The sequence below is a fragment of the Quercus lobata genome, chromosome 4 (genome assembly GCF_001633185.2).
Source record: "Quercus lobata isolate SW786 chromosome 4, ValleyOak3.0 Primary Assembly, whole genome shotgun sequence".
NCBI lineage: Eukaryota > Viridiplantae > Streptophyta > Magnoliopsida > Fagales > Fagaceae > Quercus > Quercus lobata.
The window spans coordinates 15019371-15045847 of NC_044907.1; the positions used below are offsets into that span (position 1 = coordinate 15019371).

General features: G+C 34.0%; 2 protein-coding genes and 1 pseudogene across 2 annotated transcripts; all 3 read left to right on the forward strand.

The window, feature by feature from the left end:
* The window catches only part of LOC115984665, a 17117-nt pseudogene extending 11641 nt beyond the window's left edge, over window positions 1–5476 (forward strand).
* A 12766-nt stretch (window positions 5477–18242) lies between these two features.
* Window positions 18243–19539, forward strand: LOC115984666 (probable LRR receptor-like serine/threonine-protein kinase At3g47570). The gene is made up of 2 exons (XM_031107688.1): window positions 18243–18537; window positions 18932–19539. The coding sequence occupies exons 1-2, from the start codon at window positions 18243–18245 to the stop codon at window positions 19537–19539; spliced, it is 903 nt and encodes a 300-aa protein (XP_030963548.1).
* Window positions 19540–19716: 177 nt separating this feature from the next.
* Window positions 19717–22197, forward strand: LOC115984667 (probable LRR receptor-like serine/threonine-protein kinase At3g47570). The gene is made up of 4 exons (XM_031107689.1): window positions 19717–20044; window positions 20446–20817; window positions 21080–21492; window positions 22156–22197. Exons 1-4 carry the CDS (start codon window positions 19717–19719, stop codon window positions 22195–22197), a joined length of 1155 nt encoding a protein of 384 aa, XP_030963549.1.
* Window positions 22198–26477: the final 4280 nt, after the last annotated feature.

Here is a 26477-nt window from a genome sequence, read left to right on the forward strand (position 1 = left end):
GGTAACGTTTCAGTTAACAATTCTACTGAAGGTTCTGTATACTTGAGAAGACTTGATGAGGTTGTACATGTTCTAGGATACCTTGGTTCCATTGAATTGGAATAAAAGAATGCACATAACTTTGCTTGGTCTGTATGACTCTATCTTCATGTTGAGTTGTCTGCTTTGGGCAAGACAATATAATTGCTTGGTCTGGCTCTTGTAAAATGTCATTCGACTCTAGCTGTGTCTTCCTGGTTACATGCTCTTACACCCTAGAAATATTTGAAACATGTTGAGTTTCATAGATTCATATGATGACAGCTGATTCAGAATTGTTGAATTTTGAATCCTTGATTCTATTTTGATTGCAAATGAATACTTGGATAGTAGGCTTCAAGAAAACGTTCTTGGGGAACTTTGTAAAATTGACTTAGGAAAAGCGTGGGATCATGTGAATTGGTATTTTCTTCTTATATAGCGAAGTTGTGGGTTTGGGGAACAGTGGTTGAAGTGTAAGTATTCCTGTATTTCTTCTGTTCGGTTTTTGGTGCTTGTGAATGGAACTTTGAGTGACTTTTTTGCAAGCACTAGGGGTTTCCAGCAAGGGGATCCGCTATCTCCGCTTCTTTTTGTTTTTGTAGTGGAAGCACTGAGTAGAATGCTCTCCAGGTCAGAGGAAGGTGGCCATTTATTCGGGTTCTCAATTAAGCGAACATTGATATGATGATGATTTCTCATTAACTATTCACAGACGATACACTCATTATGTGTGATGCACCAGTTCTAATGAGTTATCTTTGTTGTACCCTTTTGCTTTTCGGAAAGAGTCTCTGGGTTGAAAATAAATTTGGGCAAATCCTAATGGTCCCAATGGGAGAGATAGAGGATATGGGTGCTCTAGCTGATATTATTGGTTGTAAAGTTTTGAACCTACCCTTGAAACATTTGGGCTTCTATTTAGGAGCTCATTTTAAGGTGTTAGCTATTTGGCATATATTCTTGAATGTATGGAGAAGCAGTTGGCAAGGTGGAAGAGGATTTATCTTTTGAAAGGGGGAGGGCTTTATTTTTAAAGTACGCTTTCCTATCCCCTAAATATTTTATGTCCTAGTTCCCTCTGATGGCTAGTGTGGCATATCATTTGGAGAAATTCAGAGGGATTTCCTATGGGATGGTGTGGTGGATAAATTTAAATTTCATCTTTTTAATTGGGATTCATGTGTTATCCCCTTTAGGAGGGAGGATGGATTAGTTGTGATGATCTTCAACCAAGCCTTGTCAGAGAGATTTCCTATGGGAGGGTGTGGTGGATGAATTTAAATTTCATCTTGTTAATTGGAATTCATGTGTTATCCCCTCTAGGAGGGAGGATTGGGGATTTGGCGTTTGATGATCTTCAGCCAAGCCTTGTTAGGGAAATGACTACGGGATTTTGGAGTAGAGACAAATCTTTTCTTGGTGGGCGATTGCTACCTGTATGGGCTCTAACATGGGTGGCTGGTGCACAGCTTTTGTGAGAGGGACCTATGGAGTGAGTCTTTGGAAGTATATAAGCAAGGGATGAGAAAGTTCTCTAAATATGTGAAGTATGAGGTAGGCACAGGGGATACAGTTAAGTTTTGGCACGATCATTGGTGGGGAGCTGAACCTTTCAGGGATTAGTATTTTGAATCATTTCAAATTGCTAGAGATAAAGCAGCCACGGTGGCTAATTATTTAATTGTTTGATGGTTTTAGTCATTGGCATCCATCTTTTACTCAAGCAGCACATGATTGGGAATTGGAATCTATGGATTCCTTTTTGGATGATTTGTACTTTGTTTGGATCTATTTGCATTAGGAGGATAGGATGATTTGGAGTTTTTTTTTTTTTTTTTTTGATAATATGATAGTTACAATGAGGGAGGGAAGATTTGAACCCTAGAAGTTTCCGTTAGAAGGACTAAGAGGTATCAATTGAGCTACAAGGCTCTTGGCAAGATGATTTGGATTTTGTCTAAGGTTAGGGGCTTCAAAGTTAGCATTTATTATAGTGTCTTGCGAACAGGTGGGGATTTTTCCTTCACCTGGCGAGCTGTTTGGAGAGCTAAATCTCCACCTTGGGTTTCTTTCTTTATGTCAGGTGGCTAGAGAATTATGGGGCTTTCATGTGGGCTGGGTGTGAATTGGGTGATGCCTAGAAGGATTTTGGATTTGTTGCTATGTTGGCTGGTCTTTCTGCTAAAAAGAGCAGGCTGTCTATTTGGAATGCAATTCCATCTTGCTTGTTGTGGCTTATTTGGAGAGAGGAATTCTCGCATTTTTGAAGACAGATTTTTCAGTTCCCTAGCTCAATTTGCAATTAGTGAGCAACCTGTTCATCTAGAACCAGGCTTCTTCTTCTTCAAAGGATTGTGGTTCTGATTTGGTGTCCTTCTTAGATATCATGTCTCTCTGCTGATATGTTCCCCCCCCCCCCCCCCTTTTTTCTGTTCAATGAAATCTTTACTTATTGATCAAAAAAAGAAATTCATACTTGTGGATTTAAGTGCAGATCTTTACTAGTTGTTATTTGGGATTTATCCGATTGATGGATGCTGAGAAGGAGGTTTTTGATTTGGTGCATTCAAGTGATGATGTCAAGTGCTTATATTTTAGTGAGGGTCATGGAGGTTTGAATATCTGGGATGAGAGGATTGGAAAATGCTCAACCCAGTGGAATTTGCATGAACATAGGATTAACTCCATTGATTTTAACTCTGAAAACTATAACATCATGTCTACTAGTTCCTCAAATGGAACTGCCTGCATATGGGATTTGAGAAGTATTATTGTAGATCAACCCAAAACTCTGAAGAAAGTAAGCCACTAAAGGGCTGTGCAGTCCGCTTACTTCTCACCTTCTGAAAGCTCCCTCACAACGACAAGATATGTAGGGTTGTATTAAAACTTTGATTTTCAGATTGAATATTTTGCGACTGGTTAGAAATATATGTGGTAGTTTGCTTGATACTATTTGAGTACACTTAAGATCATGTAATCTATTCTTGTTTATATGATTTTACAATTAGTTCAAAATTTGATGTATTAAGTTGACTCCTGTTTCTGGCTTCTAATCAACTTCCTGTTTTAGGTATACACACATTCAAATTCTTGTTTTTTAACACCCTAATTGCATATATAGATTATATTAGTTATCTTGTTGAAAGCCAAAGTATGGTATATAAGCAGGGGTGGTTTGGATAGAACTGTATATGATTTCAATTCTAGGAATTAATTTTCAATTGTCTTCATGTAGCATGGACAACACGGTCAGTATAGTGACTGGAGTTAATTTTTTTTTTTTTGATAAGTGATTGGAGTTAATTTTGATCACACTTCAATGATTAAGCATGATACTCTGAGTGGCTTCGGGTATGAATTTTTGCAGATTATCAAATGCTGATCTATCTTTTATTGAACCATCTGCTTGATGTTCTATGGCAAATATGACAATCATTCTCTATTAAAGTTTGTTTAGTTCCTTAATAACAACCTTTTGCTGGTTCTAAATTTTGCTTGAGCACTTAATTATTGAAGAAACTGATGCCATGTTGTCATCAAAATAATGTTACTTAATTTTACTTTTAATGTTTTCCTTTAGAAATGGTTTCAATACCAAAGAACGGATTCTATTGAAGAACATGGACCTTGGATATTATTATTATTATTATAATAATAATAATGAGCAAACCTTATTAAGCTCAACAGTCTGCACCTAAATTCTGCAAAAATCAAACTGAACCAGCTGCTAAGACTGCAACACAAGAACTCAAACAACAAACAAAACAATTTACCATGATGTAACCAGGAGCCTAGGCTCCTAAACAATAGTTCTTCTTTCCACCAATTGACAATGAGCAAGAGATACCCCAGAGATTGCAGAGTATTCTGTTCTGCAAAGTATTTAAACCTCCTGCAGCAATCAACTCTAGATTTCACATCCCCCTTGATTGCTTGAATTTTGCTCTCCTCAGACTTGATGAGACAATTAAACTCTGTAATTTCTTTGCAGTCATATGTGATAAACTGCAGATGCCCATGCAATCTTGCAAATCACAGATTTGAATTGAGACCCTTCCCCTTCAAAGCCTTGACACTCCATGATAGGATTTTAGACCAGCACTGCCTCCTTAATCTAATCCAATATAATATCTCAATCTGATGCCACTCTCATGGGACAACAGCACTTAAAATTCAAGTTCTCCCATCTTTTTCTATACCGTCTACAAAATATATGCAAGATGATAGAATCCCTCTCTTCCAGGTTTACCTGATGCACTTTAACTTGAATCAGCACCAATGGCCATTATAGATAACACTAGAATCTCTAGCATTAATGCTGCTCCCAGCATCACATAAAATCCCTCCATCAGGGTCAGAGTTGTCCAGCCAAAGAAACATCGGGATGCCAAATTTTAATCAAGTTTGGTCGATTCATCTCTGAAGCAGATTCTTGGACAGGAGGGATGATATCAACCATCTGACAAAGATGGACTGTAGTCACACCCCCCCCCTAACCGATCCTTTAAAAGAACACATAAAAAGATAAAATATGATTAGGATAAATTGGACAGTACTGTGGTCTGATGCCATTATATATATACAATATCTTGCAATCATGAAAATAAGATTGTCATTAAAACGTCTGTTTTTTTTTTGGGAGCAGAGCAATATGGGGTTGGGATGATTCACACATCTTCATTGGCAATATGAAAGAGGAGTTGATGTTATCTCCCCAACTCTTGAAAAAACAATATTCACTCTACAAAGCCCACACATGTCAGCAGTTTCACGCAGGTTTGATGCACACCCTTCAACTGTTGGCATGCTGGCAGGGGCCACTTGTTTGGACCAGGTTTATATGTGGGCATTGGGCTAGCAACGTCAGTTTCTTTCTGTGAAACATGACTGCTGTTGCATCTTGATTTTTTTTTTTTTTTTGGGAGTAAAATTGACAATTAGTGCAGTTTGATGTCTTGCAAAATGACAAGAAACTGCTTTTGTTAGGCAGAGTGACTAGAAATCCGGGTTATTGATCGAATGAAGGTTTTGTATAGATTATGCACACTTTCATTGTGGAGTAAGAATGAGTAGTTTAGTACAAGATGCAAAGGAAGTTTGGAATCTCATGTAGTAGATCGGTATCCTTTTTTACTAATATTTTGTTCCAATTACTGGCATTCTCTTTGAGTCTTGAATATTCTTCATTTTAATATCCTTTTGACTAACATTTTACTCACTTTTATATCATTTTTCTCTTGCAAACCATTTCATGAGAACACCATCAACAAAAGAGAGAAAAAAATTGAAATAAGTGATTTGCATGTCTTTGTGCCCGGTTTGGGTGTTGTTATTAAAGCTGTTGCTCAGCTTTTTCCATCCATTTAGCCAAAATTGCCAATTTGAAACCTTGTCTCCATTGACCAACTAGTGTCACTCAAATAAGAGAGCATTTGACAACCCAGTTACTATGAAATTGAAGAAGAAAATAACATGGTTCAAATAAATTAATAAGATTTTTTTTTGGGGACAAGAAAATCATCCCAGCCACTAGTACTGTCTTTAAAATCAGTCTACTTCCAATTCTCAGACTATTATTTATTTATAACTTCTTGTTTTTAGTATACCAACTTGGCGTTGACTTTTTATCATAGTAATGACTCCATTTTTATGATTGACAAGTCTCCCTAAGTTCTTATCAAACTCAAATTTCTTCTTCTTGCCACAACTACTCAAAAGATGTCAAGAACTAATGGCAATGGCGCCCCTAACCAATATTCTGCACAAACTAGACGTATTCCCACACCAGGAAAGGCAACAGTGCTTGCATTGGGCAAGGCCTTCCTCAGGAATGCTTGGTGGAGGGCTACATTCGTGACAAAATGTGTAGTCTTTTCCATTAAGGAGAAATTGGAGCGCCTGTGTAAGCAAATATTAAATACTTCAATTTGTGCTTGGAACTTCTTGAGACCAAATTCAATTTCTTGCTTTCTAAATTGTCCTGGTTTAGTTTTTGGTTAAGTTATATATTTGGTACTCAACTTTTTGACCTTTGTTTCAAAATTTTCTTTACACACTCCAAAATATTTCACTTTTGTTCCTATATTTTCAAAATTATTTTAAAATGGTTTTTATCATAACCCATTTTATACCAAGTGTACAACAAAGCTCCTACTTTTGCAAGAGAGAAGTTATGGTAGGCAGTTTTACCCTTTTCCCAGATAATATCTTTGAAGTTCACTTGAAATAAATAGAGAGAGTTCATTTTCATAATTAATTAAATTTTATTTATGAATTTAACAGTACAGACATTATAACATTATTTTAAAATTTGAATAATGCGACACTAGATGTATATTTAAATTTCTAATATTTAATCTTAATGAAGAAATTGATCAATTTCCAATTCAAGAAAAAAAAAAAAAAACCAATGAATGGTCAGTAGTGAAAATAATTTCTCCTAGTCATGATTTTTAAAGAACACTTTGGTCTAGTTTAGAACCCAAAAGAAATCCCATTACTACTAGATTATCGCTTGAAACCCAAGCTTGGCCCAACAATTCCATTCATTTTTAAATTATGGAATTTCAGACCCAAACAACACTTGGGTATAATTTTGAGCGCCCCCCACCCCCCCCCCCCCCCCCCCCCAAAAGAAAAAGAAAAAAAGAAATGGGGTGCCGTTATATAACTTTGGACCTATTATTTCCAGTATCCTCAGACCCATTTATGACATTTGGATCCTAGAAACATTGGGTTCTTGTGGTATAAAGCCTTGAGTTCAAATTTTCTGTCCCACTTTTTCTGCTTCACCCTATACTCCACTAATAAAAACTTGCCACATGTTCATCTAATTAATTAATTACTACCATTAATTGGTAGTATTAATAAGTCAATAATGGTAGTATTTAATTAGTTAGGTGAACATGTGACAAGTTTTTATTGGTGGAGCATAGAATGGAACAGGAAAAGTGAGACAAAAGATTTGGACTCTAAAGCCTTGGGCATATTTATATTTTATTTTATTTGGTCTATTTCAACAGTTGGGTCTAGAGAGGCTTTATTTCATAATTAATTTATATATTATTTTTTACAATATTTCTTAATATACTTTTAAGGATGAAATATAACTCAAATAAGTAGATCTTGTAGAAGATAGAGAATGTCTATAAAAGCTTTCCTGCTCGTCATAATACTTTACCTATCATATGCCACTAAAGAGCTCCTTCACAACTTATGAGATTATATTTTTCCCTTAAAAAAAAAAAGGAACTCGATCAATCAATCAATTAATAAATGTTATTTGCTACTGCCAAGTATGGTATGAGAAACGAGGTCCCAATCAATGGTGATATCTTTAGTTCTAGTATACTATTGTTGGAGATGTTCATTAGGGAAAGACCCACAAATAGCATGTTCAAAGATACCTTGAACCTTCATGATTTTGTTAAAGGAATTTTGTCCAAATGAGTAATTGACATTGTGGATCCTACTCTTCATTTGGAAAAAAGAAGATATGGAAACAAGGACAAATGATACTCACAATCAAAATCGAATTGGAAGTCCCAAAATTCTTGAGTGCTTGATTTTGATACTTGAAATTGGAGTTTCTTGTTCAATGGAATTCCCAAGGGAAAGGTTGGACATTAGTAATGTTGTAGCTCAGCTACATATGATTAGAGAAAAGCTCCTCAGAACTAAAATACGCAATGAAAGACTTCTCAACTTAAAGGTAAAGTTTTTATGACATAGTACGTAATTGCTCTAGCACCCACCACAAACCTTTAGGGGGGTGGGGAAGAGGATCATATAGCCAACACTATGTGATTGTCACATTAGTTCCTTTTTGTAAAGTTCTGATTTACAACTATATTTTATGTTGGCTTTATTCCATGACAAAAAGTGTTGTAATTGCAATAAATTATTTTCTTGTATCTTGTGGGATTTTATTGTATTAGGTTTAGTATTAAGTTGGTGAAGAATCAAGCATGCAATGAAGATCAGTGCAATTTCGCGACTAGCTCGTGAGAAACTAGGTAGACTAGATTTGGATGGTCTTTTATTATTCGTGTACTCCAACTTATTCACTAGTGGATTGATTTTGACTTAGAGGGTCGTGGAGAGGTTTTTCGTCGAGTTTTTCGGTTTCCTCTTCGATAACACATCTTGGTGTTATCTTGTATTTGCATCTCTCTTCCCTTACTCTTTAAACTTTATATTTATTGTTGCTTGCTTGCTTATGGCTTAGCGAGTAGTTCTGGTGATTGCGCTTCATTTACTCTTATTCCACACTTGGATAAGTTAGAGTAAAAGTAATTAAGCCATAACTTAAAACTGAGGGTCTAAACAAGCATTAGTGTTTTCACACTAACTGAGCTTTCACTTTTATTCAGAAATATTGAAAATATAGATGTCTAATTTGATTACATCCATATGATTAGGAATGAGTCTAATTGTTTTCTATGATTTAGGAAAACTCTTTTTTATTTCGTTTCAAATTTATTGTTGAAAACCAATAGCCTATTTGATAATTTCATCCTAACCAAAGGCTACGCACTGCTTTAATTACAGCCAAGAAACCTTCTTCAGGAGATACTTTTGGACGAGACTAAGCCAAAATATTCCATATGTGAATTTAGTGATTTTTGCTTTATTTGACATCAATGAAGAGAACGTTCTATGAAGATTTTGAATGCTTATATTTTCTGTTTGACCTCCCTTGGAATGGCCAAAATGGCCAAATACCACCAATTTTTGAAATTTTTTGTAAAAAAACACTATTTCGGAACTATATAGGGAAATACCACTTTTTATGGTACTCGAGTTTCTTAAACTTGAGTTCCTAGAAGTTTTGCCACCGTGGCACTGCTAAGGTGGAAATTGGGCAATTAAAAAAAATTATGTGGTACTCGAGTATTGTAAACTCGAGTACCATGCAACACAAAACTCGAGTATACCAGGATCAAGTACCATTTTATAATAAAATGTTTTTTTTTTCTAAGGTACTCGAGCTCACCAAGCTCAAGTACCATGTAAAAATTTTTTTTTTTTGGATTATCAACAGATAAACATAAACATAAAAATAAGTAGCTTTTTTACGTTTTTATTTATTTAAATAGAAGCATTGTAAAATATAGAGATTTTAATTTCAAAATATGAATTTAATTTCTACATTATGTAAAACTATTCACTGTTTTCTCACAAAAATTGTTCACTGTTTTCTGCATAAATTATTTCTAGCATTTTGCATAAAATTATTTTCTGTTCAACATTATTTAAAAAAATTTTCACTCTCTTTTCTGCGTAAATTATTGTTTGTTCACTATTTAAAAAATTGTTCACTGTTTTCTTATAAAACACCTAGTGAAATCGTTTTTTCTAAATCTAAACGCCAAATCTGAATGCTTTTTCATGTTTGAATTTCACAATAATCGAATTTATTTTTCTGCATTGATAAAATCTGTTTCTACATTAATAAAATTTGCACTCTGCCCATCATGTTTATTGTATATTTGATTCTGCTTACTGCATTCATAAAATCTGTTTTTTGCATTAAGTAAAACCGTTCACTGTTTTCTCATAAAAATTGTTCACTGTTTTCTGCATAAACTATTTCTAGCATTCTGCATAAAATTATTTTCTGTTTAGCATTATTTTAATTACCTCTCTTAATTCAAGTTATGGACACAATATTTTTTCAGAAATTTCACAATAAAGTTTGCATGACAAGCTGGAATTTAGATTAGTTTATTTTCCAAAGTCATCCAAGAAGTAGCCGCACAGATTGGAGGACTTAATTATATGAAGATCACTAGCTAGAGTACTCTTCCAGCTTGGGACAGTAGTTATTATATGGAAGCTCGACCAGCACACATTTTGATTCTTATTCATGATTGGGGTTGTATCCTTGAATACAACTGGTATATAGGAGATACTTATTTACCACTTGATGATCCTGATGCTCTGGCTCAAGAATGGTCTAATTTCATGAGTAATAAGATTTATGAGATACAGAAAGAACTAGACAGAGGCTTCTACTTATATAGTTACATAAACAGGATAGCCGTATATGGTTTAATACCTTCAGCGAGGAGGCTATTTGGGAAAAGAAAGATTGTTAAGGATCCTAGAATGATATAGATTGAAAGACAGACAGATAGATCACTATTCACTGGCGATAGATAACTATTCACTAGCGACAAATCACTATTCACTGGCGACAAATTACTATTTCACTGGCGACAGATCACCATTCACCAGCATGCGTGAATAGCTTCCAGACAAATCAAGACAGTCCGAACAGATACAGATAGATGTTTAAAAGTTACTACTATTTACTAGCATGCGTAAAAAGAGATCTGATAGATTCCCGAGATCTGAAAGATTCCCAGACAGACGCAGACAGACTATTACTCATCAATACTAATTTCCATACCACTGACAAATTAACTTGAGTTAACTTTACCTTCTCAGGTTACTTTACCATGGTTCATTTCACCTATAAAAGAGAACGACTACGAAGACAGAAGACAAGTTTCTAAGTTTCTAAGATTCTAAGCTTTTAAGTTCCAAGTTTTAGAAAGCCTTTTGTAATAGCCTTCCCTCTCCCTCAGAAAGACTTTTGTACTCTCTCCCCATCTTGTAATATTGTAACCTTTCTCTTCAGATAGTTTTATTTTCAAGCTTGTATCAAAGACAACAGTTTGTTTTCAACTTTATCAAAGATTGAAGTTTTTATTCAAGTAAGATTTTACTAGTTTCTGTTTTCATATTCCATACTTCATTTTAACCTTATTTTGAATTTATCTATTTTGCCATTTTACTTCTTTATTATCTATTTTATCATTGTTTATACTTCCATATTACTGATGTGCTCTCTCCTGGGTAGTCATTGGTATTAGAGCATCCTGATCATAAAACACCTAATGAACAGTGAATAATTTATGCAGAAAAAATAGTGAACAATCTTTCAAGTAATGCTGAACAGAAAATAATTTTATGCAGAATGCTAAAAATAGTTTATGCAGAAAACAGTGAACAATTTTTATGAGAAAACAGTGAACAGTTTTACTTAATGCAAAAAACAGATTTTATGAATGCAGTAAGTAAATTCGAATATACAGTGAACATGATGTACAAATAGCAAATTTTATTAAAGTAGAAATAGATTTTATCAATACAGAAAAACAAATTCGTTCATTTTGAAATTTAAACATGAAAAAGTATTCAGATTTGGCTTTTAAAATTAGAAAACAAGATTTCACTAGATGTTTTATGAGAAAATAGGGAACAATTTTTTTAAATAGTGAACGGAAAATAATTTACGTAAAAAAGAGAGTGAACAATTTTTTAAATAATGTTGAACAGAAAATAATTTTATGCAGAATGCTAGAAATAGTTTTTGCAGAAAAGAGTAAACAATTTTTATGAGAAAACAGTGAACAATTTTACTTAATGCAAAAAAAAGATTTTATGAATGCAGTAAGCAGATTCAAATATATAGTAAACATGATGGGTAGAGTGCAAATTTTATTAATGTAGAAACAGATTTTATCAATGCAAAAAAATAGATTCGATTATTGTGAAATTCAAACATGAAAAAGCAATCAGATTTGGCGTTTAGATTTAGAAAAAATGATTTCACTAGGTGTTTTATTCGAAAATAGTGAACGATTTTTTAAATAGTGAACATAAAATAATTTATGCAAAAAAGAGAGTGAACAATTTTTTAAAAAATGCTGAACAGAAAATAATTTTATGCAGAATGCTAGAAATAGTTTATGAAAGTTCAAAAACGTGTACAAAAACACCTTTGAACGTTTAGACCCCCAAATAACAACTTAATCAATTCAAGCAATATGTCAAACAACTAGTGTGCGGAAACTTAACATATGCTATCAAATGAAATTGATTAAATACTATCTAAGCCATAACAGATTAATATCCACAGCAGATAAATAAAAAGGCAAAGATAGAGAGGAAGGAAGATGCAAACACAAAGACAACACGCGATGTGTTATCGAAGAGGAAACCGAAGCCCTCGGCGAAAAACCTCTCCGCCGCCCTCCAAGCAGTAATCAATCCACTAGAAAATATAGTTGGGATACAAGGACAGCAATAGACCCTCCAAGCCTAATCTACCCAGTGCACCTAAGCCCTCCAAGCTTCTTGCTCCAACGAGGTTACGCCGAACCTTTTTCTTTTCTAGCTTCCCGGATTCCGCTACTAGACCGTAGCATCAACCAATGAAGATTGGTTCCTTCCTAACTGCTTCCCAGAAATCCAAACAGCAGTCTCACAATGATGATGATGGTGAGAACCTGGTTTGGTATAAAGCCTCTCAAGGATTTGACAATGGAGAGGAAGAGAGTTGAGGAATTTGAAGAGATTCTAAGGTAGAGATTGTGGGTGAAACAATCTGGTTTTTCTTTAGGATTTCTCTCTCAAAATTCTCTCTGGAAGCTCTCTTTCAATCGTGGGTAATAGGGGTATTTATATTGGAGTGGAGAGGAATGTGAAACGTCAGGTTTTTACAAAACAGGGGTGGCTCGCGGCTTGACCTCGCGGCTTGACTAAGTCGCGAGATCCAGTCGCGAGATAACCGTATGGCCAGTTGTCCTGTTTTGTCCTGTAGTGCTCCAGCTAGCATGACTGTTCATCTTCCAGCATGCTTGGCACGTGTGCAGCTTCTGGCGGCTTGCAGCCGCGAGTCACCCGCGAGTCCCAGCCGCGACACTCTGTTTTCTTGCACACTCTTGAGCAAACTTCACTCTATCTCACTCACTACCCTTACATCAAACCCACCTAATTACAGGGTTACTAAATGCTGAATTACAAGCAAATTTGGCACGGAATAAAGCCAATAAGATGGTTGAATAAATTCAACCTTACAGTTTATGCAAAAAAAGTGAACAATTTTTATAAGAAAACAGTGAACAGTTCTACTTAATACAAAAAACAGATTTTATGAATGCAGTAAGCAGATTCAAATATACAGTAAACATGATGGGCAGAGTGCAAATTTTATTAATGTAGAAACAGATTTTATCACTGCTGAAAAATAGATTCGATTATTGTGAAAGTCAAACATGAAAAAGCATTCAGATTTGGCGTTTAGATTTAGAAAAAATGATTTCACTAAGTGTTTTATGAGAAAACAGTGAGCGATTTTTAAATAGTGAACAAAAAATAATTTTCGCAGAAAAAAGAGTGAACAATTTTTTAAATAATGTTGAACAGAAAATAATTTTATGTAAAATGCTAGAAATAGTTTATGCAGAAAACAGTGAACAAGTTTTGTGAGAAAACAGTGAACAGTTTTACTTAATGTAGAAATTAAATTCATATTTTGAAATTAAAATCTTTATATTTTACAATGCTTCTATTTAAATAAATAAAAACGTAAAAAAGCTACTTATGTTTATGTTTACTACGTACTCGAGCTTGGTGAGCTCGAGTACTCTCTAAATAAAATAAACACCATTTTATGTTTAAGTTTATTTGTCAATAATCCCAAAAAAAAAAAAAAAAAAGCTTGAGTACTCTCTAAATAAATAAACCCATTTTATGTTATGTTTATTTGTCGATAATCCCAAAAAAAAAAAAAAAAAAATTACAAGGTACTCGAGCTTGGTGAGCTCGAGTACCTTAGAAATTTTTTATATAAAAAAAAAGCATTTTATTATAAAATGGTACTCGAGCCTGGTATGCTCGAGTATTGTGTTGCATGGCACTCGAGTTTACTATGCTCGAGTACCACATAATTTTTTTTAATTGATCAATTTCCACCTCAGCAGTGCCATGGTGGCAAAACTTCTAGGAACTCAAGTTTAGGAAACTCGAGTACCATAAAAAGTAGTATTTCCCTATATAGTTCCAAAACAGTGTTCTTTTACAAAAAATTTCTAAAATTGGTGGTATTTGGCCATTTTGACCCCCTTGGAACTGTATAAAATAAAACCTCACTTTTTGATGTTAAAGCAACCATGAATTGCACAATTTGTATAGAGTTCTCAAACATAGATTATCAAGTCATGAGCAAAACATGGATGTGAATTAAGGAGCCACTTTGCCACACCTAGGATTAAACATGAACCAATCAAATACCTACACGTGGCTAATTATTAAGTAACTTGACTTCATGCAAAACGACAACACAGTAACTAAAACTAGAACCAACGACTTGTAGTCATTAAAATTCGAGCACTTATAAGATGTTTTTAAATGACATGTCGTAAGTATATAAGAACTCAATCCAAAATACATGAATCTCTCAAAACTGACACTTTCTTAATCCCATGACTTTCTTGGAACGTCGGAAATTCAAAGAAATCTCCCTATTTTAGTATGCTGTTATTTCTTAACATGAAGGCGTCTGTTTGTACAACGGATTACCCAGCTTGTATTTTCTTTTCGTGATTAATAGTATTGCAGAATATCAAAAAAACAAGCACAAAGGCAAGCTGTCTCAAATGAAGGAGATGATATTCCATGTTTTAGGTGTATATGTCATCTCTCTCAATACCATCTATTGATTGTGTGCATCAGTTCATCACTACTGAATTTCTAGTTTGGTATGAAATATACTTGAATAAGAGTGACAGTAGAAATAAAATAAAATGTATAAGATGGGATGTGCTTAGTAAAAATTCAAATGGAGAAGGTCTGGTGCTTTATTTTGAAGTCAAAATTCCCAAATAATGTTAAAGATATTTTAATTTGCATGGAAAGCATGTCATAACATAATACCTACATGTGCCAATCTGGTGAAAAGAAGGGTTCTAACTCCGCCATATATGGTGTCCAAAGTGCAAATTAAACGAGGAAGACATGATGTATGTATTTGGTGTTGCAGAAGAGTGGTAATTAGAGGAGGGGAGAGACCTTGGGGACCATGATCCAAATTAAAAAAAAATAAAAAATAATAAAAAAAACCTTGAGGGGTTTTATGAAAATGCCCCTATTAATTAAAAAAAAATTTCCTTAAATACCTGTCTGTACGTACACCCATATTACGGGCTAACTAATGTCCAACTCATTATGGATAGCTCGAAACCTTGGACCTAAAACAAGCCGAAGTAATAGTTGTTGTTGAGAACATTTATCCAAGATTCACCTACTAATCTAAAACATGAATCCCAAAGCCGAAGTAAATTTTAATTATTCCCAAATCCCCTTTGCCTCTTAGTTAAGCAAAAATCTATAAACAGAGTGGGGTGCCCTTTTTTTTAATGATTCTTCAAGCCCAAGCCCAAGCCCAATACAGAGTAATGGATCTGCTAAAAGGCCCAAGGAAATATGAAATGATAAATGAGGGAACTAGGCTCGGTCCCATAGTGACTAGACTAAATTGTTTTATTGTACCAATCTAAAATTACTCAAGAAATTAGTTGTATACTTTTTGTGAAATTTACAAAGAAGCAATTTCAAAAAAATCTTTTAATTTCTTTTAGAGTTTAATTAGTTTTATTTTGATGATTTGATTAAAAAAAATGTATTGTTAAAAAAAAAAACCAATGGGTTTTAAACCAAATGGAACTTCTTTGCACATGATTAATGGGCAAAAATGAGTGTCACTGTTTCATATGCGTATGTAGATGTGGGAGTGTTATGCATTAAGATTTTTCATATCTAAAAATTAAAGTTAGATTATTAGTATATTGAAAAGTGCACGTTGTTCCATTGCACGTTGGTCACAAGAGTGCAAGGAAAGGAAGATGATGTTACCCTCCAACTTGATCCATTCATGAATTTAGCAATTCAGGTATGAATTACTGAGGCCTCTAATTTGGTGGCAATAGCAATTTACCTCATTGGACGTCTTTGTTACAGTGTTTTAGTGGTTCCTATGAGTTGAACTTAGCTGATTAAGAGCCTATGTAAAAGTAACCAAATCGCCCACAGGCCGGTCCAGTAGCCCAGCTCAATAACTCGAAACTTTCAATAAAATAATATAAGTGGGTAGGGATTAAACTTGAAATTTGAGAGTAATATCTTAAGACGATGCACCTAACCACTAGGATACTTATTAAAATGCTTGTGCTAAATTATATTTCTAAATATATATTATGCTAGCAGCTTAGTAACTTTGATTTTATTTATTTATTTATTTATTTTTTTAACCTTAAAGTTGGACTTTCTTTTATTAATACATAGAAAAAGCAAAACTGTATAGAACCTTAAAAAAAATTATAAGGTTTTAACCTTAAAAATTAAAATAAGTTTTGAATTCTTGATTTTTCCTTAAAGAATATAATTTGATTATTTCCTTTAAAAAGAAAAAAGAAACTGATTTTTTTCCCCATCAAAAAATTATATGGCTAGCCCATTTGGTCCTGCTCAATATCCTAGCTTGCTAAAGATAAAATTGGCATTACCCATGGGCAAGGCCATGGGTTGGAGTTTTTTTTTTTTTTTTTTTTGGGCTGTATTAATTTCTTGACTGAGCGAGCTATTAAACGCATGGGTCAAGTAAAAATGGGGTGGGCCGACCCGACCCAGTCCATTGATGACACTTAGGCCTATGTAACATTGGAATACTTTTTTTTTTTTTTTGAGATAGTTTCAACTTATGGTGTCCGTTCTTGATGATAACTCTTTAGTATCAGATAAAAACACCAATAAATTTTTGGTGTAGGCAGGAATTGAGTCTCAAATCTCTTATTCAACCATCAGAGATTTTATCAAATAAGCTAACTTATTTAAATAAATTTAGTAGTTTGCAGAAGTACGCAAAAATGCGTTTTTAAAAATGCATTATGGTAGAATACATTTAAAATAAAAAAAAAAAAATTCATTTGGTGTTCTGTTAAAATCATTGTAAAAAATTAATTATGCACCAATAAATAATTTTCCTTATTTTTATCATCTCTTTTCTTAGTTCTTTCTCTACTTTTTTTTCCTCTTAAGATTTTGGAACCATTTCAAATAACCTTTAAAGGGAATGACTCGTATTTTTTACACACACATATATAACCTTAAATGTACTTTTCAGACCAACATTTTTTGTTTTTTGTTTTTGTTTTTGGTTTTTTTTTTTTTTTTTTTTTTTTTTTTTTTTTTTTGCATTTCTTTCAATAAAAATAATCGAATATAGAAAACATTGAAATATTACAGTTGAATAATACATAAATCCTTAAGTTTATCGTTTGATAATTAATGTTAATTGCCTTCTAATTTAATAATTATACAGAAGAAGAAGAAGAAGGAAAAAAAAAAAAAAAAAAAACACATATACATAATGAGCAAGATTTAGATACAGTACTATTAGATGTTGTTCCTTAGGTTTACGTTTTAAGATTTTGCCATGTGAATTTTTTCTCATGGGATGGAAAGGTATTTTTTAGTTAAATAGTCACATGGCTAAATTTTAATATGGGAACATAAATAATAGCACCTAAGTACTGTAACTAAGTTTTGTCCATAAATAATACACATGAAAAAAGAAACAAACTTAAAACAAGCCCATATTATGGACCAGCATTGGGCCACGTAAATATTGTGTCCGTATACAGAATACTGGGGTATAGTTGAATTGGGCCATGTAAATATTGTGTCCAGCATTCTCTCTAGCTATATGATCCCCAAGCTTGAATTTAGATGCGTCTCTTCGGACTGAACCAAAGGCAGCACATCAAGAAGTTCCCAAAGCAAATGAAACGAGCTCGTCAAACACGATTCTTGAAGGAGAAATGTTGAATTTTTAGCAAACTTATTCTATACTCACATATGAGTATATATCTTATAGCTTCTGTAATGGAAGACACTATTAGCTTCGATACTTGAATGTTGCCCAACTTATTCATTGCTTACAATTCTCTCCCCTCACTGGTTTATAGCTTTTATAGTGGAAGATACATTTAGTTTCTACCCCCAAAACAAGTGTTGTTTTTATATATTATTATGTATTTATAAGACTAATACGTATTCCATGATAAACTAGTAATAAATTCTTTCAAAAACAATGAATGCCCTTGTGGAATATTTCATGTGCTTTGGCAGGTTGATCACTCCTTAATTTTGTAGTGGATTAGGTACATATGCACTGCATCGCTCTTGAAAGTTCTCAGAAAGTTTGTTCTTTCTCTACCTTCTTATAAATATGTGCTTTTCCCTGAAAACGCAAGCAGCGAAGTCAAACTCAGACCGTTTTCACAAAATGACACCTAATTGTACCTCTTAGCAAAAAACCAAAAAAGAGTTTGTACCAAGCTACATGACGGTGGATGGGGCTTTACGACATGAGTTCAGCTCCATCTTCCTCATCTTTTTACATGCATGCTTTTATCCTTCTTGTCTTGTGCTATGGCTTGTTAGTCACCTCTGTGGTTGGTGGGAATAATGAAACAGACCGGTTAGCTTTGCTTGAGTTCAAAGCCAAGATCACTGATGATCCTCTCCAGGTTATGAGCTCTTGGAATGACAGCATCCACTTTCGTCAATGGCGAGGGGTTACCTATGGTCGTCGACATCAGAGAGTCATTGTGTTGGACCAGCGATCTTCGAAACTGGGAGGATCCATATCACCGCATATTGGTAATTTAAGTTTTTTGAAGAATTTAACACTCCAAAACAATAGCTTTCATAATGAAATCCCTCCAAATTGGCCGTTTGCGCAGATTGCAATTTCTTTATTTGTCCAATAACACACTTAGCGGCAAAATCCCAAGCAATATACCCAGTTGCACCAACCTCAAATCTATTTTTTTCAATCGCAACCATTTGGATGGGGAAATCCCGCCAACTCTTGGCACTTTGTCCAAACTCCGATACGTTGTTTATTTTGCAGTAAATAATTTGACAGGAAGTATCCCACCTTCTATTGGAAACTTATCCTCGCTAGAAGGGTTTGATACAATTTTTAATAATTTGGGTGGGAGTATCCCTACTTCTTATGGCCAATTGACGAAACTTAAATTTTTTGCTGTAGGTTTAAATAGGTTGTCTAGTAGAATTCCTCCCTCCATCTTCAATATGTCTTCGTTAATTGTGTTTGATGTAGGAGACAACCAAATCCAAGGGCATCTTCCATCAGACATAGGTATCACTCTACCCAATATAGAAGAAATTTTCATTTACATAAACCAATTTGTTGGACCTATCCCTATTTCAATATCTAATGCCTCAAATCTAGAGCTACTTGAACTTACCGACAATAAACTAAGAGGAAGAGTTCCTTCTTTGGAGAAGTTATATAGAGTTTCAGTTTTTGCCTTGGCTTATAACGAGCTTGGAAATGGAGGGGCAAATGGCTTGAGTTTTCACTGTTCTTTGACAAATTCTACATATCTAACCATTTTAGCGATAGGCAACAATAACTTTGGGGGAGAGTTGCCCAAGTGCATTGCCAATTTCTCAACTACTCTCACCATTCTGAGTCTAAAAAGTAATAAAATATCTGGAAACATTCCTACTGGAATAGAAAATTTGACCAATTTGGAGTCACTAAATATGGGGAATAATAAATTATCAGGTCATATTCCTTTTGAAATTGGAAAGCTTCATAAGTTACAATATTTGGGTTTAGGCAAGTTGTGAAAATGTGATTGATTTGGGTCTTGCTAAAAGCAATCTCAATGGTACCATATCATATCAAGTAATTGGTCTCTCATTCTCATCAATTTCTCTAGACTTGTCTGCCAACAAATTTACTGGTGTCCTTCCTACAGAAGTAGGAAATTTAAAAAATTTAGAACACTTGATATTTTTGAAAACATGTTGTTTGGAAAAATTCCAACAAGTCTTGGTAGCTGTGTAAAACTAGAATCTCTAGCCATGAGAAGCAACTTCTTTCAAGGGGTCATTCCTTCATCTTTGGAATCATTAAGGGGCCTTGAAGTTTTAGATCTTTCTAAAAACAATTTCTCTGGCAATATTCCAAAATTTTTGGAGAGCTTTATCTTCTTGGAGTTACTGAATTTGTCTTATAACAATTTTGATGGGGAGGTACCAACAAATGGAGTTTTCAAGAACATAAGTGCAACCGTGATTAAGGGAAATAGTAAGTTATGTGGAGGCATGCCAAAGTTTGATCTTCCTATATGTAAATACAATAAACCCAAGAAGAGGAAGTTGACTCTTTCCTTGAAGCTAATAATCTCTATACTTTCTGGCTTTCTTGGAGTAACTTTAGTAATGTTATTTTTATTTCTTTGCACTTTAAAAAGAAAAAGGAGAGGAAGTTTCAAGAAATTTAATATTGAATGTATCTTACCAAAGTCTACTAAAAGCTACAGATGCATTCTCTACCACTAATTTAATTGGTGTGGGTAACTTTGGATCTGTATATAAAGGAATTCTTGATCACGATAGACATAAAGTTGCTGTCCAGGTGCTCAACCTTTTGTAATATGGAGCTTCAAAATGTTTTATTGCTGAATGTGAGGCTTTGCGAAATATCAGACATTGGAATTTGGTAAAGGTACTCATATATAGCATGTTCAGGTGTTGACTATCAAGGCCATGTTTTCAAAGCATTGGTATATGAGTTCATGACTAATGGTAACCTAGATGAGTGGTTGCATCCAATTTCAAGAACAAATGAGGTTCCTGAAGAACAAAGAAATTTGAATTTTCTTCAAAGACTAAATATTACTATTGATGTTGCAAATGCATTGGAATATCTTCATCATCATTGCCATACACCAATTGTTCATTGTGACCTCAAGCCTAGCAATGTTCTTCTCGATGATGAAATGATTGGACATGTTGGTGACTTTGGCTTGGCAAGGTTCCTTCGCGAGGCCACCCAAGAGCGTTTCACTAATCAATCAAACTCTTTCGGATTAAGAGGAACAATTGGTTATGCTCTGCCAGGTGAATATCTTTTCCACTTTTGTGCATTAAATTCTTTTCTTTTCATAATATTTCTTAATGTACTTTCAAGTATGAAAATAACTTAAGGGAGCCTTTTAGAAGATGGAGCATGTCTTGGAAGAAATTTCCTCTAGTCATAATTATTTTTGCCTTTTATATGCCACTAAAGAGCTATTTGAATGTTGTTCTATTATATTATTTACTTTTTTTTTTTTAATATGAAACTAGATCAATCATATTGTAAACTTATGTGCAATTGCAGAATATGGTATAGGAAATGAGGTGTCAATTAATGGTGATGTCTATAGTTATGGCATACTATTATTGGAGATGTTCACAAGAAAAAGGCCAACCGTTAACATTTTCAAAGACAACTTGAACCTTCATGATTTCGTTAAAGGAGCTTTGCCTAAACGAGTGATTAACATTGTGGATCCTATTATTCTTTGGGAAAGAGAAGATATGGAAACAAGGACAAATGATACTCACATTCAAAATCAAATAGGAAGTCCCAAAATTCTAGAGTGCTTGATTTTGATATTTGGAATTGGAGTGTCTTGTACTATGGAATCTCCAAGAGAAAGGATGAATATTAGTGATGTTGTAGCTCAATTGCATTTGATTAGAGAAAAGCTCCTCAGAACAAGAATAGCCGAGAAAGACTTCAACTTACAGGTAAATTGTTCATGACACAGTACTTGTTGCTCCAACACCCACTTCAAACCTTTATGGAGGGAGAAGGATCATATATCCAACACAATGCCATGTGCTTGTCACGGTACTTTCTTTTGTTCTAGCGAAATTGATAATATTGATGACATGTGAAATTTGAATGCTTGATGGTACTATTCATATGATTAAGATTTATCTAATTTGTTTTCTATGATTCAAAATATGCTCTTTTTTGTCCCGTCCTCCCTCAAAATGTTTGTTGAAAAATACATAAATCAAAATGACGTTTAAGCTATTTTCGATTTGGTGTTTTCTACCATTAGTGATTATTGGTATTGTACTTACACTCAGTACTTTTTATAGAGATGCGTTTGATGACTTTGAAGTAGACATGGGCTTAAATTACTCTAAGTTGGAATTTTAATGGGTAAGAAGTTTAACTAATTTACTAGGAATGATTTAGTTGTTTATAATCTTAACGATCTCTCAAGTACTAGGATAACCATTTCCATAAAACATTTAATGAGTTTAGGATTCGAAAATTGAACCTTCTTGCATTATTATGAATCCCCTTACTATTTTGAAAGCAAAAACTTCTTCCTATACATAGAAATGATTTCCCTTAGTTCAATGATTTAGAGGGATAATTTTCCTCCTTAAATGCAGGTACAGAGGGCCAGTGACCTATTGGAAGGCAGCATGACTTGATTAGGTTTTGATTTTGTATAATGTTGGAACAAAATAATCAGATTTGTAGCACCTCCTTTTGTGTCTTTTAGCACTCACTTATTAGTTTATCTTGTATTTGTCATAGTTTTTTACTTATTTATTTATTTATTTATAATATCCATGGAATAATTTGTGTCTGTAACATTGCTTTAAAAAAATAATAGAGACTTTGTGGATGTAGGCTTTTATGGCCGAACCACGTTAAAATTGTTGTCTTTCTTCTTTTGTTTGCCTTCATTTTTCATGAAGAAATTTTACAGCTTCAAGCCTTGGATAGCACCAGTAGCCAACAAGGCTTCTAGTTTGGTAGTTATTAGTTCCTTTTTCACTGCAAATTATTAGCGATTTGTACTTCAAAATCATCCCATTAGGGTTATTGCTAAGCACCGAATAGTTTCTTGTAAATCTTATAATTATGAGAGTCTTTTTATGCTTAACAGGAATTATTTTTTTTCCAAATAATATTTTTTGAAGTTTATTTGAAATAAATAAAGATGGTCTATTTCATAATTAATTTATATTTTATTTTATGAATTTAACTATATACAAACTATAATGTTTGTTAGGTTCTAAAGAATTAGAAACTAATGTATTAGAACTTCATTTTGTAATGTTGGCAAGCCATGATCAAAACTTTTTAGTCTTGTTTAGACTTGCTCAAAGTATATGTTTTTTATGTAAAGTTGGAATCGAGTTGCTACAGGATTTACTGTGTAAATCTGGCTGGCTCGATCAATCGAGAATTAGGCTCGACCGATCAAAACTCGGGCAGAACGTTTTTTTGCAGAATTTTCCAACTCAGCCCCAAGCCCGTTTGACGTGTAGGGTTTTATGTTTTGCCATAGGTATAAAAGGGAAAACCCTAGCCACGTTTTAAGTTGCTCCTTATACTGTGTGTGTGAATTTTTTGTCAGATCTAGAGGTGTTTGCCTTCAAATATACTTAGGATTATCAAGAATCAAGATTATGTCAAGAACTTGATGATCAATTCAGTTGCTGCATTAAGAGCTTAAAGATACATAAGTGGGTGTGTTTGTACTTGCTAGGAATCTAGGAAAGAAGTAGTCTGTGGACTCGGAGCTGTCACGTGATTGTGGTAGTAAGTTTCCTACTCGAGGTAGCAATAGGATGTTAGTGGTCTAAGTCTCTATTGTGTAAACTTCAATTCTTTCATAGTGGATTTGTTTTACCTTGAGAATCGCTAGGTTAAATCCTCCCCAGGTTTTTTAACAGTTTGATTTTCTTGGGTTATCATATTGTTGTGTTCTTTATTTTCCGCACTTAATAATAATATGATATTTGTGTTAACCTAGACTTGATAATTTGACTAAGTAATTACTTGGCTAATTAACTAGGTTAATGTGGTTGTGTTTTAAGGGGTCTAAAAACATACAATGTTATTTTAAATTTTAAATAATGCAATACTAAATAAATATTTAAATTTGTAATATTTAGAGTTTGTTTGGGAATAACTTATTGAAATAATAATCTCTAATTTTAAAAAATAATGGTTGCACTAATAATAATAAATAAATAAAACATTTTTTTTTTTAAGAAACAAAAATAAAACAACATTGACCATTGATTGAATTGATTGTGTTCAAGTATAAAAATACAAAACATTGTAATAATTTATATTTTTTGTTTAAATCTTTAACCATTGGTTACCAAACAGTATTAATAACATTGGTCAGTAATGTAGTAATATAATGAACTATGAGCTAACAATTTAAAGACTTTCTTTCCTATAAGAAAAATGAGACTAGGCAACGAGGCCCACAAAAAAAGCAACAAGTAAGTGACTTTAAACAAAACGACTACACAGTAAATCCCCCTAACCTAAACATCCATGTATCCCAAAATAATAATAATAATAATAATAATAATAATAATAATAATAATAATAATAATAATGGACATGTTAGTATTCAAATTTATTATATCAATTCAAACTGTGGGGGGCCCGATGACCGAGGAAGGATACAGTGAGCTGTAGTTGTCACTATTGACGCATCATGAACCCGAAGAGGGCGTTTGCCCAAGGATAGAGGGAAAAGAGACAAAGGACTTCTGGGAAGTCTAGATGAGGAGGATAGAGTGTAGAGAGAGAATCAAGGAAGTTTCCAGTAAGAGTTAACCTACTGCCTTCGCATTAAATGACTGGCAACAGCTTTATTAGCTGCATTAATGAGGAAGTGACCTGAACAGTGAAAATCACAGCTAAGTAGCTCCTTCTACCACCCTCAACAGAAGTTGAAGGGGACAAGTGTCAAAAGGAGAGTCTGGGTAGCTAGAAACAAAAGGCCAAGATGCGATGGGCTGAGCAGTATATAAGGGAAATGAACTTCCAGATGAAGGGGATCTAGAGAAAAATATTCCAAGTATAGAAATTAGATCAAGAACCTTGAGAGAAGAAAGTGAATAGTGAATCATTTTGTGTAAGAACTTGCCTCCTCGGGCAAGCTTGTAGTAAGCCACATATATACATATCTTTTATCTTTAGTCATTCTTTCCCTATTTTTATCCTCAGGCTAAGCCCCCCTTTTTTGTTTAACCCACTCTCTTACAAATATCTATTAATTTGGGCTCAATTGAGTTATACAAACTTCACTATTCTAAGTGGGCTTGGACTGCTTGATTTTTGTGTCCTTACACAAACAATTGATGAATTTTATCACTGAAGTTAGTTTCATTATTTGATTAATTAATTTTTTCGGAAAGGTGTTTTCATGATTAGTATCATGGTGTCTATATTATTACTATTTTATTTTGTGAACATTACGTAGTTTTGAGTCACTATGTCATAAAAATAAAATTCATTGTTTATTGGCATCTTCTGTTGTATTCAATAAATATATCTAGAATTTAAATCTTTCATATGTCGTAACTATATAAAAAAAAAGAATCCACTGTGCAAGTAATTAAGTAAAGTCAAAATTTATATACTAAGCACGCTTCAAGTCGTAAGCCACTATTTTTTAGGGGGAAATAATAACAAATTTTTTTAGTTAGGGTTTTGTCTTGGTCCTTTTGGAAGAAGTAAGGGGGTTCGTAAATAAAAAAAAAAAAAGAAAAAAGTAACGGGTTAGGTTTTCAAGAAATTGGGCCTCTCTTAGAAAAGATAATGGGTTTCTTATTGAAAACCTAGCCTAAGTCCTGATGGACCTCCATTTCTGTTTGACCGCCCATCTAGCCCACGTTAATTCAACTCAATTATCAATTTTTTTTTTTTTTTTCACCAAGATCCATCTAACAATATACAACCTGATGGTGGAAAAAATCGATCATGTTTCAGCTTAATACCCCCTCATTTGGATGTAGTGGATGAGAAATTGAATATGAATTTGTTATTCTTGAAATAAATTTTTATCTGTGCGAAACAAGAGCAGAACTACATTTAAGGGTGTGGGGGCCACGCCCTCCAAATTTTTTTAAAATTCCTTTATAATATTTGTAACTATTAAACATTTTTTAAGATATAGCTTATAAAAATAGGAATTGGCCCTGATAGGGGTATTTTAGCCAGAAATTGATACCCTTGGACACGTCACGCAAGGAAACCGATGGTGCCAGCAGGCCCGTTAGCTTTATGGAAACAAACGAAAGACCCAAGGTGACGGAACATGAGTGACGACCCTGTAGTAACAACTTGACAGGCGCTTCTATAAGCCAACGTGGACGAGGCGAAAAGGTTGACGAGGTGAAGAGGCTGACGGATCCTGCATGGCTTGACTTGGTCCCCACGAATGCCTAAACATGGAAATATCTTGCATAACACGCAAGAAAAAACCCATTACTCACTCATATCTCTCTTATATGGAAAGGCGCCCTAAAATCTTGGAAACCCTAAGTGCCAGACCCTTTTAGCAAGGAAAGATCCCTATTTTGAAGGGATTTCGATTCGCCATTCACCACTATATATACACCAGGCCTCCACTATTCTCAAGTGCACGGAAACTCTCTAGTTCTCTCTCTACAGAGTTCATAAAGACTTCTCATTTGCTAACTTGACCTTCGGAGGGTTTTTGGCCGGTACCACATCGGTGCTTTCTGTTTGGTCCTTTTATTCTTATTTACAGGTACCCATTGGAGCGACTTGGAGCCTACAACTCACTGACGATTTTAGCACATCATTAGGCCCCTCAAGCAAAAATACCTAATTTTGCCACTGCTTGCTGATAATAATCAATTTGAGCATTGATATCTTTCTTGCTATGTTAGAATTTCTTCATAGGAAATTTTGGAATATCGTTGGCAAT

What these genes read in the sequence shown, in the direction of transcription:
- LOC115984666 (XM_031107688.1), top strand. Translation starts at nt 18,243, where the DNA reads ATGAGTTCAGCTCCATCTTCCTCATCTTTTTACATGCATGCTTTTATC. An exon ending in ATCCATATCACCGCATATTG is followed by an intron (nt 18,538 to 18,931) that starts GTAATTTAAGTT and finishes TTTTTGCTGTAG; the next exon opens with GTTTAAATAGGTTGTCTAGT.
- LOC115984667 (XM_031107689.1), top strand. Translation starts at nt 19,717, where the DNA reads ATGTTGTTTGGAAAAATTCCAACAAGTCTTGGTAGCTGTGTAAAACTA. An exon ending in AATTGGTTATGCTCTGCCAG is followed by an intron (nt 20,818 to 21,079) that starts GTGAATATCTTT and finishes GTGCAATTGCAG; the next exon opens with AATATGGTATAGGAAATGAG. An exon ending in AGAAAGACTTCAACTTACAG is followed by an intron (nt 21,493 to 22,155) that starts GTAAATTGTTCA and finishes CCTTAAATGCAG; the next exon opens with GTACAGAGGGCCAGTGACCT.